This window comes from Hoplias malabaricus, chromosome 6 (genome assembly GCF_029633855.1).
Source record: "Hoplias malabaricus isolate fHopMal1 chromosome 6, fHopMal1.hap1, whole genome shotgun sequence".
Classification (NCBI taxonomy): domain Eukaryota; kingdom Metazoa; phylum Chordata; class Actinopteri; order Characiformes; family Erythrinidae; genus Hoplias; species Hoplias malabaricus.
In genome coordinates this window covers 44,538,313-44,556,065 of record NC_089805.1, presented here as the reverse complement: position 1 = coordinate 44,556,065, position 17,753 = coordinate 44,538,313, and the positions used below count along the sequence as shown (strand labels likewise).

Here is a 17,753-nt window from a genome sequence, read left to right as displayed (position 1 = left end):
AGGGAGGTTGGAGCCCAAAATGAACACTGTCCCAGGATGATTTAACCCCTTAAAGACCACAGACTCGCATGCAAAATTATGGACACCAGTGCTGTTTTATTCCCAAGGCAGATTCGATTAGACCCCCACGCCATGCAGCAATGACTGGAGTCTAGTGGCATTAATAATAATTATAAGAATACATTAATAATCAACATGGTGTATGTCTGTGAGCATTTAAGGAACACTAGGTAGCATTTGTACCTTAAAATTACAGCTTCAAAATCATTGCGCCGCTCCACTGAGATGTAACAAGGAGAACAGAGACACTGAGGCCCAGTGATCGCAAAATTTCTGCAGTCGCTACAGACTCCCAACTTCATGTGGCCTTCAGATTCACTCAAGAACAGTGCGTAGAGAGCTTCATGAAGTGGGTTTCCACGGACCAGCAGCTGCATCCAGGCCTCACATCACCAAGCATTGAATGCAGCGGTGTAAAGCACACAACCACTGGACTCTAGAGCAGTGGGGACGTGTTTTCTGGAGTGACGGATCTCACTTCTCCATCTGGGGACCCAAAGGACGAGTCTGGGTTTGGCGGTTGCTGGAAGAACTGTACTAGCCTGTACTATACTAAAGTTTGATGGTGGTGGTGGGGATTAAGGATTGGGGTTGTATTTCAGATTGTGTTCAGCCCCTTAGTTCCAGTAAAAGGAACACTTAATGCTTCAGCATACCAAGAGATTTTGGACCCCTCCATGCCCCACACTTCGTGGGAACAGTTTGGAGACGGTCCCTTTCTGTTCGAACATGACTGTGCACCAGTGCACAAAGCAAGGTCCATAAAGACATGGATGAGCGAGTTTGGTGTGTAAGAACTTTATCGGCCTGCACAGTGGGAGATCGGACCGAATTGCGGGAGTTTCCCAGCCAGTGCGGGAAAGCTGACTGATCTGCTCTTGTGGCTGAATGCCATCAAACCCTCACAGCAATGTGTAGTTTAGTAAAGTATAAATCACAAACCTTTAGCCACATGCACCACTCATAATCATATCATAAAGATGACCTTGTTTCTCCACTCACTGTCCATTATCTCAGCTCCACTGATCACACAGGAGCACTTTGTAGTTCTACAATTACAGACTGTAGGCCATCTGTTGTTCCGCATACTTTGTTAGCCCCCATTATTCAAATGCTCAGGACCCCCACAGAGCAGGTGTGATGTGGTGGTGGATCATTCTCAGTGCTACAGTGACACTGACGAGGTGGTGGTGTGTTAGTGTGTGTTGTGCTGGTGTAGAGTGGATCAGACACAGCAGTGCTGCTGGAGTTTTTAAACACCTCAGTGTCTGGACTGAGAACAGTCCACCGACCAAAAACACCCAGCCGACAGCGTCCTGTGTCACTGATGAAGGACTAGAGGACGACCGACACACACTGTGCAGCGACAGATGAGCTACTGTCTCTGACTCTACATCTACAAGGTGGACCAACGAGGGAGGAGTGTCTCACAGAGTGGACAAAGAGTGGACACAGGAGCCTATGCTCATTTTTAAGCCATTAGTGTGTATGTGAGAACAGGTAAAGAGGGAAAGAACTTTCTTGGTGAAAAGGCTGGCCTACGCTGCCTCCTAGTGCCTATAAATATCCTTACGTTTTATATTAGTTATTCGAGTCATTTTTTAAAATAATTTCAAAAACAATTTATTGTATAAAAATAAAACAATAATCTCTTATAACAGTGGTGTACAGGGAGCTGAATCTGCCACAGAACGCACAACAAACACACAGGCTCAAAACACTCTACCTTTTCATGTACATCAAAGTGACATCATTATATCAAAGTGACATTAAATAACAGGATTTGTCAAGTTTGGTTTGTGCCTCGGGACCGAAACCAAGTCCATGTTTATACCTTTAAAAATTTGGCAACATCATAGTTCCCCAGTGATTGTCTCTGATTTCTGGAGGTGTCCAGTTAGTTTTGGTTAATGATTCAGAGACGTGTTCGCTGTTCAGACCGTGACCAGCAGATCACACTAGGTCCGCGGTGTGAACTCAGCCACGTTTGTGATTTGGAAATAAAACTGAAACACACAGTAAAGACCGCTCAGCAGCAACCCTGGTTTATCCCCAACCCCCCGCGCACTCTCAACAATCCAGCATTTGTCTGAAATACCCACGCTTCTGGTTTTAGCTCCAATACTACTGAAATATCTCAAATAAATGTGCAGATTAAATTAAAAGTACGAACCCACAGTTACCGGTTCCTCCTTGGTACCAAAGAAAATTAAGACGAGGTCGTCATTAGAGGAACCGCTTTTGAAAATGAAAGAACAGCTACGGTTCAATGAGAGAACCACGGTGGAGTGACCTCAGGACTTGGCTGTCACCGACCCATTTTCCAATGGATGTGACATAATGAAATGAGAGGAGCTTCGGTTCAGTTCCAGAGAAACTTAACAGTGGTGTTGAACAGAACCAGACGCCCACCTCTAAACGCTCCTTGACTGAGTCGAGTGGTTCCAGTCTTGGCTTTGTATTTCTGTGAAGCGGGTTTAATAAATTAGACTTGACTGGAGTCGATGAGTGTTGTTGACATAGAGACGCCTGGTTCCATTCACCACCGCTGTAAAAGACCCCTGAACACATCCCATTAACCCGCTGACACCTCCACAACTGAATTATGTGAATCAAGTACATTTCTTCTGGAAAGGTCTCTTAGAACAATACTGTCACTGCGTGGATTTCCATTAAAACAGAGCAGAGATCGTCATTAGCAACAAGTCTTGAGATGTCCATTCTCTGGTGTTTTCCAGTACGCCACTCTCACTGTACACACAGCTGTCTGAGGAGAAGCTCTGAGGCAGTGTATAGCCCACATCTGCACGAGTCCTGGCCTCAGTAGAAAAAAACACTGGCGTGAATGAACCCCACCCCCCCACTGTTCAAACTGAAAGAATATTCACATCACAAAGTGCAAAAAGGAATGAGGAGTGCAGCAAGAGTCCACTGAGGGAAAAGGAGTGAGCTCTAAACGTACCGTCATGTGGATCATGACCACTGCACTGTAGCTAAGTCATTGTTGGCCCAGTCACGGCTCAGAAACAGGGGAGAGGTCTGTGAAGACTGGACAGTGGTTTGGACAGAGAAGCCTAGATTTACTCAGTGAAAACAATCGATCAAATCCTCTACAGAGAACACGGTTCAACACTGCATTTTCACATAATGAACAAGTTATAAACCATGCGTTCACTCGTTCATTCCTCCCGAGCCCACAGTGGACTCACTGGGGACACAGCAGAACCACCCTGGACACACTGCAGGTCCAACACATTGAATTTTATCTCATGTATTTGTAATTGTGAATTAAAATGTGCAAGAGTGGGTTCTCTGTAATGGATGTGTCAATTATTATCACCTCCAACAACATATATATATTATATAAATTAACAAAACAATCTGAGTGCTCAGAGGTCGGCATCCTTTCGCAATAAACCATTCACACAGTTACAAAATAACAATGGAGCCGCACTGTTAAATTACAAACTGTTTTTGTAAATTGACAGAAGGCTGCAACACACTGATAATCCTCTGACCAATCACAGAGCGTCCTGAGCAAGCATCAGGTGGTTTTAATAAGAAAGGGGCATTCAACATCAGTCGGTACCTTTAGTAAATATTATTCAGGCTAATGTTTTAAACCCTGATAATCAAACGGTGGAGATATAAACAAAGTCATTCCGGGGATTTCAATGGGAATGCAGAGAAAATGGCGGACTCGTTTCTTTCCAGTGGTGGTGAATGGAACCAGGCGTCTGTTTGTCTACATGTTATTCACTGTCCAAATTAATATCAGTGTATAAGCCCTTCAAGCAATAAATAACTTTCTGTGAGGAGCTTCCAGAGGTGGCCTTCTGGTTCCATTTAACACCATTCTCAACGATGTGGCTGTTGATCCACTCTGACCTCTCTGGAGCCCTCGGTTGTGACTTTGTTTATATCGTGACCACTTGATTATGCAGTAAAAGAAAAAAAAAAAGATTACAATCACATTTAATGTAATCAGATACAATAAGCAGCATTGTTTTGTGCTTATGTTGCAGCCCTAGATTACTCCTAGCCAAAGAACATCACAGGGAAACCACAGTCTTTTTTTATTAAAGCCCTGCAGGGATGTGGTCAGATGGGAGTGTTGGGCAGGTGACCGTTGGAGCCGTTAAGGGCACCGTTGCTGAGCGTGTGAGGGGGTTTTGAGCCGTTCTGGACCGAGCCGTTGCGTTTCGCTGCGCTGGGGGAGTGTCTGAGAGCCTCTCTCTCGTTTGAAGACGAGGTTCTGGGAGACCCCCCGGGGCTGTGGGGGGCCGTCCTGCTGCGAAACCGCTGCCTCAGGTTGAGCAGAATGATGGTCAGCAGGGCGCAGAGACACAGAGCAAACAGCACAGACACAACCACCAGCTCCTTCAGGTACGTGGGCTCTCTGTGCAGCGGCTGAGATTCCCCGCCTACTTCCAGCCTCTGCTCTGGTGTGATGTTCCTGCTGCTCTTCCTCCTGGTCACTGCCACAGTGGGCTCCTGGACCGACACAGTGGGCTGCAGCTCCTTCGTCATAGGGTTCGTCTGCGTCTGCGTGAGAAACGGGAAAAGGCTTTAGTGATCTACCGCATTCAAATTAAAGGAGGCATATGAAACATTAATTTGTTCAGGGCATGATCACATGGGGATCTGGAGTCCACCAACCCACACACTGTGAAACAAGACCAGCCAGTCAGTTCTCTGTGTGCTGCCTAAGTCAGAAAACATGGGATAAAATGAGCCGTTCTGATTCTGCTCTGCTTCTGACGTCAAGTGCAGAGCCTTTAGAATGGCCCCGCCCCTTCATCCGAGTCTGTCCAATCACAGCGCTGGAGCCACTTTTATGTGAGTTTAAGTGGAATCACTGGATAGAACACACACTGGACAGAGCTACTGTTAATTACTGCAGTACACACAGTGATATACATACCTCTCTGTCTCTCTTGGCTGTTGTCAGCAGCTTAGTGTCCGGACTTATGAATCCCCTCGTGGTCTGGACGGGGGGAGTGGTGTGTGTTTGTGTGGTGGGTGCGTGTGTGGGCGTCTGGAGGGTGGTGCTGGACTCCTGTTTAACATTGTACATAGCAAGGACGCGGCTGAAGCCATTTTCCACGGACAGACACTTGTAACAGCCCAGAGTGGACGCGGTGGCCAGGAAGCTGATGCTGCCGTCCTCCTTCTGCAGGCTGAGATTTGAAGAGATGTGGCCGTTCGGCCCCTCCCAGTGAACCCGAGCCAGACGAGATGTAGATGAGCAGGGCAGGCGTACCACGTCGTTCAGAGACACGGACACCAGCTCACTCGGAAGACACCCTGCTGGAGAGGTAATGTTCAGCACATTTGTGAGTGAAAAAGGGAAAGTATTCTCTGCACAAACTTGTTTATACTAAACAGGACACACAGAGAGGCTGTAGTAGCATGCAAAGGTTTGGGGCACACTGTGAGCTGTCCTCCAGTCCTTCATCAGTGACACAGGACGCTGTCGGCTGGATGTTTTTGGTCGGTGGACTGTTCTCAGTCCAGACACTGAGGGGTTTAAAAACTCCAGCAGCACTGCTGTGTCTGATCCACTCTACACCAGCACAACACACACTAACACACCACCACCACGTCAGTGTCACTGCAGCTCTGAGAATGATCCACCACCACATCACACCTGCTCTGTGGGGGTCCTGAGCGCTGAGGAACAGGGTGAATTGAGTCTACCAAAAGTATGCAGAGCAACAAATGTACTAAAGCCTGTAGTTGTAGAACTACAAAGTGCTGTACATTTTTTTGGATTTTAATTTAATAAATAAACAACAATTACTGAAAGCTACTGTTCATACAATTACACAGATTAAATAATTCAATTACTGACTCAGACGTAGCCCTGGGGAATTTCTAGAGGTTGTAATATAAAAGGAAACTAACGGAGAGAAACGTAAACTATTAAAATAAAATAAATGTTAATAACCGAGGCTCATAATGTTTCATAAATGATTTAAAGATTCACACAAATACATATACACACACACACGCTTAGGACAGTATGCTAAAGAACACACAGCACACATATCTAACACAGTGCTGACACTTCACTGAGGAGTGATACACACTTCATTACACCATTTACAGCTGTGTCTCCTCATCCAATCCACAGCTGGTTTATTTGAGAGCGACTCACCTGCCGGGGTTGGGAGTGACATGGAGCGAGATCTGGGATTGATCACAGGAGTCTTACAAACTTCAGACACATCCCCATTGTCCACATCCTGACCACTGACGGAGAACCAGAGAAAACAGAACACTGAGAATCTTAAAGTAACAAACACTACGTTTTATTATATGAGTCAAACATATTCAGCCCCAGTAAACACATTTTTACTGTTTATTTAAGACCCTGAAAACTCCACAGAGCTGAATCTGTGTCCACACCCCTAGTCATGATGTAACGGTGTGGCTTTTCCTGTCTATGGCGTATCATAAAGGACGACCCCTCCAGTCTGCGCCATGTCTCTGAACACATGATGTGACATGTGACAGAGGCGGAGGGCACTGTGTGCCGTCGGGAGCCTCACAGTCAAGTGGTGAAGACTAAGGCCCAATAAACAAAGTCAATAGCCCCTGACATTTTCAAACAGCCACTTTTTCATTCCCCAAAGCTGTCCTGCCTTATTTCTGCTCCTGTTCACACACGGACATCCGTGTGGGTTTAAAATGTATTAACTGGACTCACGCGTTCTCTGTAATAGAGGAGATTTGGGCGCAGGTTTTCTTTGAGCGGTCCCAGCCACAGAAGGGGTCCCTTGCTAAGACACAATCCGCACAGCTCAGATAGAATGAGCAGTTAGAGACAGGGACAGACAGGACTCCCTCAGAAGAGCCCACCAGCACAACACCCTACAGGACACACAGCACAGGAGACATTACACAGGGATACAGTACACACCTCTCAACAGCTCCACGCTCTTTCGGACCCACAGTGTTGATACACAGACACCTGTGAATGGGTTCACGTCTAGTCCTATTTTTTCTGTAGCTTTTTGATCCTTTCCATGGGATTATCTTATCACTAACTAATTTTCTCAGAGCTCCTACTTAATGGCCATTTTTACTGAAAATTAAATTAATTATGGAGCCTCATCCTTGTCTAGAACAAGACTTAGGATCTGCATCAGTTTGGGGTGTCATATGACTAAAATAATAATCGTGATACGTTGCTTCAGTCCAATTAGATTCATAGATGTTGTTTTACTTGCTCATATTTGACTCTAAAATCTAGATATTCCTGTTTAAAATCAGTGTGTTTAGTTCGAGACATTTACTCCTACATACTGTTACACTACAGAGACATTTATGGTACTTTTCCAACGCATGGAACCTACACGACTCTGTTCGACTCGACACGGCTCTTTTGCTTTTCCACTCGCCAAATCTAGTACCTGGTCCCTGGAGCCGGTAGGTTTTCAGTCCAAGCTCGCTCAGGGTTCCAACTGTGCAGAGTAGGTACTAAATTGTGATGTGTAAACACAGCAGAGAGGTGAATGGCCAGAGCGAATCGTCACTCCTCTTCGACAAATTGTTTTTATCCGACTCGAAATGGCAGTGTGAGAATTAACTCCGTGGCCTTTGGAAGAGGTTTAGACATTCCTTGGATTCGTGGCCGATGGAAGAATTCAGCGAGAATTAGACAGCACAACAAGGAATGAGAAAACATACGGATCTGTGCGAGCTAATCTGCGAGCAAGGTTACTAGAGGTTGTCACAGCAGTGTCGTAAAAAATGAAAGAAACTACACCAAACTACACTACAACTAAGTGACTATAGGGCCATGAAGGGCCACAAGAGCAGGAGCGGTTCAAACAGAAAATCATGGAAGTGGTTTTCGTTTATGGACGCCATCTACTGCATCTGTTCCTTTCTGGAGTGAGTGTGGTACAGTGTGAATAGACTTAAATCATCCAATGACTATTGAAAAGGAATGAAGTTTGGATGCTGTCAGCTGCCAGTTCGTATTAAACGTCAACAGTCAAGTCGTTAAAAGTCAAGTCAACTTTATTTGTACAGCACATTTTAAAGACATCGAGTGCTGACCAAAGTGCTGAACAAGATTATAATAACACATACCTAAAAACATAAAACATTTAAATAAAAACAAAACAAACAAAACAAAAAAAAAACACTAACATTACACCATAATTATATCATTACTGATTATAACTGGCCAGAAGAGCTGTTACCTCGAATTGTTGAACGAATTGTTACCTTGGGGATGGACAGTAGGAGGTTTCTGACCCGCTGAGGCTGAGTAAACACTTGGATCTCTTCGATAATGTGGGTGCCTTTCTCCAGAAGTACCGCTTTGTGCAGGAAACCATTTTCTGTTCAGGGTTAGGCAAGATATGGCAAAACACACCATTAGCTGTAGAAGAAAACCACAAAACCCTACAAAACAACAGTTTATAGACAGCTAGTCACATTGCCTTTCACCACTTAACATGACCAAGAACCCCCGACGACAGTGGGGAAAAGAAATTTGACGGACATGCAAAAGAACCAATCCCAAGTCTGCCATTTTGACATGACGTGTAGAAGGCAGAGTCCAGGCAGTGAGGCCAGGTTAATGCCCTGAAAGTATCAGATTTTCTGTCAACTTGTGGGTGGAGACTCTGTGGCTGAGGTTATTAGACAGCCTGTTATCCAACATTTCTTCTAAAAATAAAGAGCATCACTATAGACTTTTAAATCCTCTTTGTGAGACAGAGAGAGAGAGAAAACGCACTATGGCTTAGTGTCTTAACAAAGGCTATAACTAGCATGTGTGTGCCAAAAATAAAGTCTCCCTAAGAGTGTGCAAAGAGCAAACTACACTACATGAAGGCCACTTTCATGGAAACCCCTATTTGTACTTCCACTCACTGGTCACGTTTGGAAAAATTGAACAGCATGTTACAACACCACCAGACTCAGGCCAGGCTCAGTGCTCTGATGAGAAAGGGTCACTATCCAAACCATAATATATGAACAGTAATGATCCTGTGATGGACCACCCCGGTGGGCTACATAGTGTCACTGGTCTCCAACCCATTTCTGGGAGGCTTTATACCCCTCTGAGCCCACGCTTTGCATTGAGCGTATTGACACGGACAGCACTTCATCTAGAGGTTTCAAATTTAACCTGAAGCATCTCAGAACTAATCATAGTGAAGGTGTGAAGTGTCCGTATTAATGAGGTCAGTGTTACCTGTGAGCAGGTAAAGCACTGTGTATTCTTTCCCATTAGCCCCTTTCACTCTCTGAGCCGCGATGTTACTGTAGAGGTGGTCAGGTGACACTAAGGTCAGCTCCTGATTGATGGGCTGGACACTCTGGTCAGCGAGGAAATTCTCCTTCACAAATCGCAGAGTGTTATCCGAGGCGTTGTGGAGACCACACTGCACAGAGGGAGGGACAAAATGAAGAAGAATGAGCTCAGAGTAGCAATGACCTGAGTCTCTGTTCTCCCTATTACACCTGTAACTTTAATGTAAAAATACTACTCAGTGTTGCTTAAACCTGTATAATAACATTAATGTTTTAAAGCTGGAGTTGAGACCCCACCTCTCCGGGATTAGCAGGCTTCTCCTGAACTTTCGTGCTCCACTTCAGCGTGTCTCTGTTCAGAAATTTGTAGTTTCCTGCAAAAACATCTTTAATGGTCTTGAGGCTGAACACACACACTGCAGAGCGGCCCGAGTTTACAGACCTGTATAAACACACACAGAGACAAAGATCAGAGGGAGTAGTTACAGTCACAGGACCTGGCAGATTACTGTAGACAATATAAACTACAGGTGCAGTAGATGCGAATTAGATTTTAAAGACTTTAAAAGGAGACATTCTCTCAATTTTTATGAGTGAACACTGGAGTCCAAATAAACATCTGTGACCTGCTTTGGTCAAAACCCCACAAGGATCAAACCCCACAGCAGCGTTCTCCCCCTGTGTAAACAGCACTGTTCAGAATGCCCGCTTTCAGCACCTGTTCCTTTAAATGATGTCAGAGCTTTGTCATCATATAAATTATTACCCACATACAACTCAAGTAATTCCACAGGAACAAGTCTGAGACCACTCTGTCCAAACACCCCAGAAAGGATAAATGCCCATGAGTGTGAGAGTGTGTACTAACCACTGGGAGCTGAAGATGCCGTAGAAGAGCGTCTGGTCCTCAGTGGCTCCCTCTGGTGGCTGGAGGGAGGTGATGTCCTGCAGGACATTGTAGGGCAGTTCTCCGGCGGACTGACACAGCAGCTGAGCTTTGGTGAAAGTGGTCCAGCGTCTCTGCAAGGTCCTCTGACCCCCAACATCACTCTACACACACACACACACACACACAGACACACACACACACACAATATATATATTAATCAACATGAACAACAAGTGAAATCAATCAATGTCTCCTCTGGCTCCTTTCATCTGCATTATATATCTGCTCTATTTTTATTCTATTTAACTTTAAAGTTCCTAAAGTTCTCTAAATATTCTGTGTACATGGTGAAGAATGAATGAATGAATGAATGAATGAATGAGTGAATGCCCAATAATAAATAAACCTGAGCTCTAACAAAAGAAGGTGTTAAAGGAACACTAAGTAAGACTTTGTATTTATGATTCTGGGCTCCCAGAGTGTAATTCACTTTACAGCACTGTCCTGAAATCAGAGGGGAGAGGAGGTATTATTACCTACCCTCCTCCAAAAGTGACATAGTGCAGTTTCTGCAGTGCTGAGCACAGAGTAGCAACAAAAGAGGCTCTAGTCTCCCTGTTACAGCTCAGTGAAACACCACAACGATTTTGAAGCTGTGAATTTAAGGCAGCAATGTTACCTAGTGTTACTTTAATAGATCCTGACTGCTGTGATAAACCCACTGGATTAGATCTACAGTATTTAATGAAAACACATGAATCAGCTCACAGTGCAGACTTGAGCGATGCGAGAGACCGTGAACTTGTCGATGAAGTCGTACTCTCGGCCAGTTTCACTGAAGAAGAAATAAACCTTCTCCTCGCTGGGAATGAAGGCAGAGCTGATGAAGGTGGGTTCTGTGAGGAATGGGTGGAGAAAATGATTGAGAAAACAAGTAGCTCTATTACGTGTCCCTGGAATTCTTCAAAGCTCACAAGAAATACAGAATGTGATGTTCATTATCATCATCATTTTACACTGCGGTACCTTCCAGCCAGCCCAGTGTGTCGTCCAGCTTCAGATCCACATGCCCACCTTCACTCAGATGGCGAGAAATAACAGGGCGATTCCCTCTGTAATCTGCTACAGTGCCAGTGTATAACTCTCCGTCTAAAACACACACACACACACACACACACACAGTGCGAAGTTAAAATACATTTATATGTAGAAGCAGCACATTATGGATGTAATCTTACAGCGTATGATATCGTACTGTATTGTAGTCTTATAGCAGGTCAGGTATGGGCTTTAGGAATGAGATTACGTTCACTGCTCTGTGGAGACGAAGGCAGCAGGTACTTGGTTTGAACTGAAGTCACACGTCACCAACTCAAAGTTAATTCAATCACAAGCTTAAGAGCAAGAGGATTAACCCAGAGTTTACACCTCAAGACTGCTCACTTAATATCTCTCTCTCTCTCTCTCTCTCTCTCTCTCACACACACACACACACACACAAAAGTATTGTTTGTATTCGGCCGTTAATTTGTGCTCCTTAAGACTCACTAGTGCACCACACTATTCCATTTCCACTAGGGCTGGGCCATAGATTATAATCACTTAACAAATTCCTTTTAAATCCTTCATTCATTCATTGTCTCTAAGCACTTAACCAGTTCAGGGTGGTGGTGGGTCCAGAGCCTACCCAGAATCACTGGGCGCAAGACAGGGACACACCCTGGAGGGGGTGCCAGTTCTTCACAGGGTGACACACACTCACTCATACACACCTATGGACATTTTGAGTCGTGAATCCATCTACCAATGTGTGTTTTTGGAGCGTAGGAGGAAACAGGAGCACCCGGAGGAAACCCACACGGACACAGGGAGAACACACCACACTCCTCACAGACAGTCACCCGGAGGAAACCCACGCAGACACAGAGAGAACACACCACACTCCTCACAGACAGTCACCCGGAGGAAACCCACGCAGACACAGAGAGAACACACCACACTCCTCACAGACAGTCACCCGGAGGAAACCCACGCAGACACAGGGAGAACACACCACACTCCTCACAGACAGTCACCCGGAGGAAACCCACGCAGACACAGGGAGAACACACCACACTCCTCACAGACAGTCACCCGGAGGAAACCCACACAGACACAGGGAGAACACACCACACCCCTCACAGACAGTCACCAGGAGCGGGATTCTACCCTTAACCTCCAGGACCCTGGAGCTGTGACTGAGACACTACCTGCTGCACCACAGTGCCGCCCGCTTTTAAAACATTATAAAAATAAATAATTTTGATTGAACATAATCATTCCATTTACATTGTCATCAATAAGTGTATATTGCAATCTACAATTTCCTTTGGAATCAATAAGGTCCTATAACATTTTACTGTTTTAAATATCAGCCTTTCATCACACGGCCACAGTGTGGCACTAAAGAGTCTCCTGTGAGAACTGCTGAAAGTCCTGCAAGTCGGATGTGTTTTCTGTTTTTGTGGCTGCAGGTAGAAAGAGAGTGTGGTGGGCCCTATGTGAAGATCTAATGGATTGGCATAGGATATTTTAGATATTATCCAGTGTATGATTATAACTACAGCAACCTGTCTTCATTCAGTACTGAAAAGGATGTGTAAACTCAACACATTTCAGACTCTCTTCAGCGTAAACTAGTTTTCTTAATGAAACCATTTCAACGGTCTCAGACAAACCACACGAGAGAGAGAGAGACTATTTCTATTGTTTTCTACTCCTAAAACTAACTATAATTAGCCCCATATCTGTGGTTTTCACTGGTCCAGTTCAGCCATTTGCCACAGATCCCAGAACAATTGAACTGTTCACACATGCTGAAATGAACTGAATTAAAGATAAATCACAGTTGACTGAGTGAGGCCTTACCCACAGTGATGGCAGTGTTCTTCTGATATGGATCGTAAGGACAGCGACCTCTGCCCTCCTCAGCCTTCGGGCTGGACACCAGAGAGAAGGGCTCAGAACTCTGGGAGAAAAATAAACACAATCAGAAAACAACAGGAAAAAATACAATGTAAATAACAACACAGAGTTTTGACTGATGTCAGAAGATTCCTGTAAATGGGGAAGCAGGGAGTCACCAATGCTGCACTGTAGTAAAAGGCTTTTAAATTCTGATTTAAATCACACACACACACACACACACACACACACACACACACACACACACACACACACACACACACACACACACACACACACACACACACACACACACACACACACACACACACACACTTTCTGTCATTCACACTTTCAAGCTCAACTTACAGCAATAAACCTTCAGAGACAGAACAACTGACATGTTCACACAAGGGGAATGAAGAGTGTGTGTTTATGTGTGAAGACTACACACACACACACACACACAAACGAGAATGACAAGTACAGAGAAAGGAAATTCACATAAGCACAACATCTATAAATACATCACCGTAGGTACAGAATATTTCAGTGCACCTGCAGATACTGAACAACAAAGTTAGGATCCAGTGAGTTAATGAAAATAATGCAGATAGAAAAGCTCCAAAATGACTCTGAATACAATCTTCCCACTGAAAGTTAAGAGGGTTTCTATTTTACAGATAGGTGTTTTTAATTGGACAGTGACGATAAATAACCACCCACACACAGACACACACAGAGAGAATTGCTTTCAGAGGTGTCTGAGTGAAGCAGGTAAACAGGATGAGGGAGAGATGTAAGAATTGAAGGTGAAAAAATGTGTCTCTTACGATGAAGGTGCAGCGGGGGCTAAAGGCGAAGGTCCCACAGGCGTACAAATGAGTAGAGTTTACCACCTGCAGAACTCTCACAAAATTAGGACAATCCATCTGTGAGAGAGAGAGAGAGAGAGATTGTTGAGTAAAGGCCAGTGATGGTGATAACCAGACAATCTGATACATTAATGATCCCACTCATCTCTCACCTCCTCTTTGCCCTTCATGGAGCAGTCAGTCAGGTCTTTCTCCGGGGGCGACCAGTCCAGCTGGAAACATAGGGACACAAAAGGGTCACTAACACACACAAGCTTCAGACTTTTAGCTAAACAGTCAGAAAAAGTATTTCTGCAAAACGCACAGACCGGTGCACATAGAGACACACAGAGACATGCTCACGCACACAGAGACACGCTCACAAGGGCAGAGGACATGCTCAAGCACACAAAGGCTCACAAGCATAGGGACACGCTCACGCACACAGAGACACATGCACACAGACACACTCACAGGCACACCATGCACACAGAGAGAGTCTCACAAGCACAGGGACATGCTCAAGCCCACAGACAGGCTCACAAGCATAGGGACACGCTCATGCACACAGACACACGCACACAGACATGCTCACAAGCGCAGGGACACGCACAACAGAGACATGCACACGCAAGCAGAGACAAAGATACGCGGATCACCGAGACACACCTTGCTGCTGAGGGTCAGTCCTCCTCCTTGGCTGAGGCTGAGGGAGAGAATGGCGTTCCTGGCTCCGATGAAGAGTGTGTCCTCGTCTTTGCTCAGTAACAGCGTGGTGGTGTTAAACACATCATCAGCAGAGAACACACTCACGGATCGCCCTGGAGAATCTGAAACAACAACAAACACAGCCAACATTTACAACCAGAGCATTTCAGCAGGGAATTAAATGTCTGCACACCACACAGCAGCACACAGTCAAAAACACACAGGTGCAAATCCAGCAGCCGCTCCCATCTCTGTAGTGTGCATAAATACCATTCTTTACCACTGGATTCAATTACATTACAGTTTTACTTACACTCCCAGTCTAACCTCATTCAAACAGAGCTGTGTTTTGTGCAACAGAGGCCCCGTCCACACTGATCCATTTGTTTTTAAAAACGTACGTTTTAGTCTGTGCTTTGGCCTCCTGAACACACGAAAACTGCCTTTTAGGTCACTGAATATGGAGGCTTGTCACTGCTCTCGTGTGGACGAAAGAAAACCTATTTCCTGAGGTCACACAGCGTACCTGTCTCTGGCTGAAATACTAATACCTCCTCACTCCCTTTAGAGTGAAGTACATAAGTTAAAACAAAGTTATAAACACATCCGTGTGGATGGGGCCAGAGTCTAGAGCTGGTAAGATTTCCCAGAGCCTGTTTGTTTACCACAGACAGAAATTGATCTAAATCACTCTGACAGGTGTCTCATTACATTAGAGTTACATCCACTCAGCTTTTAACTAGGGGAGGGCATCTCAGTCAAATGTGACAACCGTGTCATACACCGCATGTATGTTGGGTCCTGAACCAGAGTTTACCTGCTGAGCACCGTCGGACCAGAGCAGAGCCTTTCAAACTGTGCAAGGGGCTCATAAATCTGCTTTTATTTTCATACTCTGACATTTTCTTATTCACTTCTAATTAATAATTTAATTTAGTAACACGGGTTTACTTTAATTTCATATCCATAAGTCGAGTGAATGTTAGCATCAGAGTCAGGGCTGGATGAGGAGAGAAAGTGTGCTTATTTAAAGTGTTATTTAGTAGACAGTTAAAAATACACAATAAAAGTCCTGGACAATTTTTATTTCACCTGTGTTTTATACGTGCTACTGTAGTTTACACTTTGACAAGTCTGTTCAAGTCGAGCAAGGAGGGTGTGGAGGTCTCAAGCGCTTAAAATAAATAAATAAATAAATAATAATAATAAAAAAATAATAAATAAATGACAATATATATAAAAAAAATCTTTTCTCTGCATTTAATAATTCTCTTCTGTTCTGTTCATAATTCTCATTTTTCCTGCCAATCCTGGGACATGGAACTGGGGATCCTCTGGTCTCCATCTGACCTCTCTACCCTTCTGTTCTACTCAAAGAGTAACAGCAGAAAAGCTTATTGCATGTCGTCGAATCTGTTAATTTACTAATCAATTTTTAAAAGCTTCTAAAATAATGTCTGAAATAAACATTAAACTATCTCTAGTTTAAACAGCCCTCTTCTCATCCACTATAAATAAACTGCTGGGAGGTGGCGTTCTGAAACCGTTAAGCCTGAAGCTGCTGGCTGAAAACCAGCAGAGGAACCTGTACGGACTCCAGTGAGGAAAATGTGTGTTAAATAAAGAGCTGAATAACAGCAAGGGGCATCTGCAACACAGTCGTCCAAAATGCTCTCGCACAGATCAGCGCACTAACAGAACCCTGCAGCTCCAGGACGACAGATCAGTTTCTCTGATAAACAGCTCCGGGTCTTTACACAAATGTAAATAATCATTCAAATCATCCCCAAAGCTGAGTGAAGCGAATATTCACGACAGCAGGAGGAGGAGGAGGAGGGGGGAGGGAGGGACACAGGGACAGAGAGAAGGCAGAGAAAAACAGAAACAGTGAAAGATGGAGAAACCAAGAGTCATAGAGAAAGAAAGAGAGAGCGAGATCATGATGAGATGTGACAGGTGGAGAAATGCTGGGTAACAGATGTAGTCATGTGATGAAGTATGTGACATAGTCTGATTTCCAAGCAGCTTTTACGTGGAGAACTCCAATAAAACACCAGGATGTAAACACTGTTTAACAGCATTTAATAAAAGTTCTTCAGCTGAGAGGAGGTCACTGCTGGAGGCGGAGAGGAAATAAAATGCAGGGTTTCTGATTGTAGACATGGAGACATCTGGATCCATTCACCACCACTGGTGATCAACCATTTCACAAGGCTGGGAGTCCAGGGCACTCCTGGCCAACACTGGGTGGTTTCAGCCCGAGTAGCTTCCTTCCCTTCTACCTTCATTATTATTATTATTACTTTTCTTTGGTAACTTCTGGTGCACCACAAATACTGGTAGGACTATGAGGAACTGTCTGCAGGTGTGTGAGAGTGACTGGGTGAGTGTGTGATGCACTGTGACGACAGAAGGTGTTCCTGCCTTGCATCCAATGATTCCAGGTAGACTCCAGGCCCACCCACACCCTCTGGATGAGAATAGCCACAGTGGGGGGGTACACAAAGTAAAGCATATTGTGGGCAGTTGACTGAGGAGCCACAGCTTGAGAGCAGAGTAATGGTGTTTACATGTTTTCGGGTCATTCACTGCTCGTTCATTGTTTGTGGCTTGCCATCGTTCAGTGAGGGTTACAGAACATAAACTTTACTTCCCAGTACTTCTTTCCATTTCCCTGGGGCTAAACTGACTAGTATGACTCACTAACACCGCTCTTTGGCTGGGGGAAGGAAAAAAAACAAAACAGACTCAATGATTCATCACACAAAGCACAATATAAACAAGACAACACACAATAGACCAGAGGAACACTGTGTACAGAGAGGACTGGGCAATACTTCAATATCAATATATATCACAATATAAAGTGTTTCAATATCAATACGATTTTTAAACACATTTTCAATATTTCAATAAACATTATTTACAGCATTTGTCACTGACTGACGGTGATTACAGCTTTCTTCACCACCGTCAACTGACTACATACATGTATGTGATGTAGAGGGAGGGAGGGAGGT

General features: G+C 44.5%; 1 protein-coding gene across 2 annotated transcripts in view; it reads right to left on the bottom strand.

Annotated features, from left to right (window-relative positions):
* Window positions 1–1,315: 1,315 nt before the first annotated feature.
* LOC136700065 (semaphorin-4A-like) overlaps window positions 1,316–17,753 on the bottom strand; it is a 50,598-nt gene continuing 34,160 nt past the window's right edge. Inside the window, exons 3-16 of one of the 2 annotated variants that reach the window (XM_066675213.1) lie at window positions 14,695–14,855; window positions 14,199–14,258; window positions 14,005–14,103; window positions 13,136–13,235; window positions 11,255–11,377; window positions 10,997–11,124; window positions 10,208–10,389; window positions 9,637–9,781; window positions 9,281–9,470; window positions 8,302–8,417; window positions 6,773–6,936; window positions 6,221–6,315; window positions 4,985–5,370; window positions 1,316–4,605 (exon numbers count right to left, since the gene is read on the bottom strand). In XM_066675213.1, coding sequence (XP_066531310.1) covers window positions 4,162–4,605; window positions 4,985–5,370; window positions 6,221–6,315; window positions 6,773–6,936; window positions 8,302–8,417; window positions 9,281–9,470; window positions 9,637–9,781; window positions 10,208–10,389; window positions 10,997–11,124; window positions 11,255–11,377; window positions 13,136–13,235; window positions 14,005–14,103; window positions 14,199–14,258; window positions 14,695–14,855 — 2,393 coding nt within the window. In that variant the 3' untranslated portion in view covers window positions 1,316–4,161. The remainder of the gene's footprint in view (window positions 4,606–4,984; window positions 5,371–6,220; window positions 6,316–6,772; window positions 6,937–8,301; window positions 8,418–9,280; window positions 9,471–9,636; window positions 9,782–10,207; window positions 10,390–10,996; window positions 11,125–11,254; window positions 11,378–13,135; window positions 13,236–14,004; window positions 14,104–14,198; window positions 14,259–14,694; window positions 14,856–17,753) is intronic. The other variant, XM_066675214.1, reaches the window with a different exon arrangement.